Consider the following 4,404-nt stretch of genomic DNA (forward strand, 5'->3'; position numbering starts at 1 on the left):
CAGTGGTCCTCCACCGACAGCCAGATGTTTAGCATGAAGAAGGCCAGCTCGGTGAGGGGGTGGCAGCCCAGCAGGAGGGGGTTGGCGGCAGCGAAGACACCCAGGCTGAGAGTCTCCCAGGCCCCGGAGTATTCAGCAGTCAGGGCGGAGGTGGAGGTGTATGTGTGGTGCACCTGGATGAGGAAGAAAAGAAGAAATGTGAGTTAACTGTTTCAATTACTTTAGCTTATTTCTAAGTCTGATGTTGTTATTACCATGTACACAGTAATACTACAACTACATAATTAATAATTTTACTCTAATGAACAGGCTGTGATCATTTAAAAAACTAAGTTACAGCACAAAGGGAAAATATTTTTTCTAGAAGACGACCTGATAAATGATGTTTCCCTCAAGCTGTTCATTTAGTTTCTGCAGCTCTAATCGTGAAGTACAAACCTTGTGGAAGGTGCGGTAGAGCCAGGGCACTCTGTGGTGCAGCAAGTGCCATACGAAGCTCTGGAAGTCGAAGAGCAGGAGGCAGACCAGCACCTGAATTAGCAGCCGGGGGAGGGCCGGGGCCTCAACGGGCAGGTGCACCGGCCTCAGGTACCAGTGCATCACGGTCAGGGGGAAGATGAAGACCAGGTGGTTGTAGAGCGTCAAAGCCAGGCAGCTCCGCACCGAGGCCCAGCTGATGGAGCTGTGAGGCTGCAACTTGTACCTGCGCACCAGGGTCCACCTGTGGGCCAGCACGTCCAGCAGCAGGAAGGGCAGACAGAAGGACAGGTAGACAGAGAGGGAGAAGAGGACGGGGAAGAACGGGGAGTGGAGCAGGGAAGAGTGTCCCAGGAGGAAAGTCCAGAGAGGCTGCAGCAACATTATACCGTCTGGTTAGTGTGAGTTTGAGATCTGGTCTCTGAGTTTCATCATCTGCTCCTTTTATTTCCTGCGGCTGCCCCTAACCCAACCCACCAGGTCCTTATAGGGACTCCAGGAAATGAGGAGGCAGGTTTCAGATGAAAACAGGAAACTGGGGACAAGTTCTGACACAAGCACGTCATATGGCTGCAGGGTTCACTTTCCAACTGCTGGAAACTTTCACTGAAACCCAACCCACATGCCAGCTATCATGGCAGTGACTGACTGAAAGATTAAAAACGAGTTTTACTGACTGAAAGATTAAAAACGACTACTGAAAGAGAATGAAGTGAAATCATACACTGCAATACTGTAATAATGCGATAATGTGATACTGTAATACTGGGATACTGTAATACTGTGATAATGTGACACTGTAATACTGTAATACTGTGATACTGTAATACTGTGATAATGTGATACTGTAATACTGGGATACTGTAATACTGTGATAATGTGACACTGTAATACTGTGATACTGTAATACTGTGATACTGTCATACTGTGATACTGTAATACTGTTATACTGTCATACTGTGATAATGTGACACTGTAATACTGTAATACTGTGATACTATAATACTGTGATAATGTGACACTGTAATACTGTGATACTATAATACTGTGATAATGTGACACTGTAATACTGTGATACTGTAATACTGTTATACTGTGATAATGTGACACTGTAATACTGTGATACTATAACACTGATAATGTGACACTGTAATACTGTGATACTGTGATACTGTTATACTGTGATACTATAATACTGTGATAATGTGACACTGTAATACTGTGATACTATAATACTGTGATACTGTAATAATGTGACACTGTAATACTGTGATACTGTAATACTGTTATACTGTGATACTATAATACTGTGATAATGTGACACTGTAATACTGTGATACTATAATACTGTGATACTGTCATAATGTGACACTGTAATACTGTGATACTGTAATACTGTAATACTGTGATACTGTGATACTGTAATACTGTGATACTGTAATACTGTTATACTGTGATACTATAATACTGTGATAATGTGACACTGTAATACTGTGATACTGTCATAATGTGACACTGTAATACTGTGATACTGTAATACTGTAATACTGTTGATACTGTCATAATGTGATACTGTAATACTGTGATAATGTGATACTGTCATAATGTGACACTGTAATAATGTGATACTGTGATACTGTCATAATGTGACACTGTAATAATGTGATACTGTTATACTGTGATACTGTCATAATGTGACACTGTAATAATGTGATACTGTGATACTGTGATAATGTGACACTGTAATAATGTGATACTGTTATACTGTGATAATGTGATACTGTCATAATGTGACACTGTAATAATGTGATACTGTGATACTGTCATAATGTGACACTGTAATAATGTGATACTGTGATACTGTCATAATGTGACACTGTAATAATGTGATACTGTTATACTGTGATACTGTGATACTGTCATAATGTGACACTGTAATACTGTGATAATGTGATACTGTCATAATGTGACACTGTAATAATGTGATACTGTTATACTGTAATACTGTAATACTGTTATACTGTGATACTATAATACTGTGATAATGTGACACTGTAATACTGTGATACTATAATACTGTGATACTGTCATAATGTGACACTGTAATACTGTGATACTGTAATACTGTAATACTGTTATACTGTGATACTGTAATACTGTGATACTGTAATACTGTGATAATGTAATACTGTTATGCTGTGATACTATAATACTGTAATACTGTTATACTGTGATACTATAATACTGTGATAATGTGACACTGTAATACTGTCATAATGTGACACTGTAATACTGTGATACTGTAATACTGTAATACTGTTGATACTGTCATAATGTGACACTGTAATACTGTAATACTGTGATACTGTCATAATGTGACACTGTAATACTGTAATACTGTGATACTGTAATACTGTGATACTGTCATAATGTGACACTGTAATACTGTGATACTGTGATACTACAATACTATAATACTGTAATACTGTGATACTGTCATAATGTGACACTGTAATACTGTGATACTGTGATACTATAATACTGTAATACTGTAATACTGTGATACTGTCATAATGTGACACTGTAATACTGTGATACTGTCATAATGTGACACTGTAATACAACAGCAATCACTGGTTTCCAGTTGGTCTTTGAATTGATTCTAAGTTGGAAGTCTTTAAATAAACTACATGTTGGAACAGTTTGGGACATGACAGCTTTTAAGGTTGCTTTCACACCTACAGGATTTAGTTCGATTAAATCGGACTTAAGTTCGTTTTCCCTCTTGGTGCGGTTCGTTTGGTCCGGTGTGAACACGGTAATCGCACTCGAGCGCGCACCAAAACAACCGCACCGAGACCCCCAAAACAAGGTGGTCTCAATCCGCATCATCTATCGAACTCTGGTGCAGTCCTCCTGGTGAGAACCCGTACTGAACCAAAACGGGACCAAACGCGATGAATCTCATGATTTGAGGACTTTGGGTAGTGTGTAGATTTTCCTCTTTTTTGTTTGTCCACCAAAAACATGCTGTCTGACTAATGGAGGACAAACGTGGAGACGTGAGGAGGTGAAGTGTCTCACAGACACCAGGTGTGATGTAACGTAATAAACAATAATCAACAGGATCAAGGACCAACCTGTGTTTACCTTCATAGTGAAATCACCTCCCTACTGTCACACAAACGTACAGTAGAACAACACTTCACCTTCTTCTTGTATTTACTGTTTCTGTTCAGACACATCTGACCAATAAGTGACGTGTTTTGGTTCGTTTGGATTTTTCTCGGTGTGAAACGAAACCGAACTGAAGAGAAACTGATAGAAACTTATCAACTGATTCAAACCAAAGCAAACGAATTAAGGTGTGAAAGCAACCTTAATCATTGCTTAAAACGTTTTTTTTTTATACATAGAATTGAGATGTCTTCTGTATTTATTTTAGTTTTGCTTCCTTGTAAATAATACATTTATTTTGTAAGTAAAGAACTTTTACTGTTTTAAAGTGCTGTATTAATAAACTTGATTTGGTTGGTTTTGTCTTGGACGTTTTTTGTTTGAATAAAAAAAAAAAATCTACTAAGCGACACGCTGACATCTGGTGGATTGTTGAAGCTTCACAACACAGAATCTGGTTTGTACAGTCTCAGTCTCACGTGTGAGACAAATCCAACACGGGCTGCAGGACATGGACATGTTTAATGTAATGTAAAATCTTTTTGTGGACACATGAAGGAGCTTTAATGGTTTCTCGTGGTTTAATGTGATTAATAATGTGATATTTCAGGATGCATCATACTGTGATGTCATATGTTTTTTTCAATTCAGTTCAGTGTATTTAGACACCAAATCAAAACAGAAATCCTCTTAAGGTACTTTACCTGGCAGGATTACAACCTCACAGAATTATATAAAAAACAACAACAA

General features: G+C 38.5%; 1 protein-coding gene across 1 annotated transcript in view; it reads right to left on the reverse strand.

Annotated features, from left to right (window-relative positions):
• LOC113155945 (cholesterol 25-hydroxylase-like protein) overlaps positions 1-883 on the reverse strand; it is a 1,801-nt gene extending 918 nt beyond the window's left edge. The window contains exons 1-2 of the mRNA XM_026350697.1: positions 439-883; positions 1-173 (exon numbers count right to left, since the gene is read on the reverse strand). The exon at positions 1-173 is cut by the window's left edge and continues 918 nt beyond it. Of these exons, the coding sequence (XP_026206482.1) occupies positions 1-173; positions 439-861 (596 nt within the window). The 5' untranslated portion in view covers positions 862-883. The remainder of the gene's footprint in view (positions 174-438) is intronic.
• Between the last annotated feature and the right edge of the window lie 3,521 nt (positions 884-4,404).

This window comes from Anabas testudineus, chromosome 19 (genome assembly GCF_900324465.2).
Source record: "Anabas testudineus chromosome 19, fAnaTes1.2, whole genome shotgun sequence".
In the NCBI taxonomy this organism is placed as follows: Eukaryota; Metazoa; Chordata; class Actinopteri; order Anabantiformes; family Anabantidae; genus Anabas; species Anabas testudineus.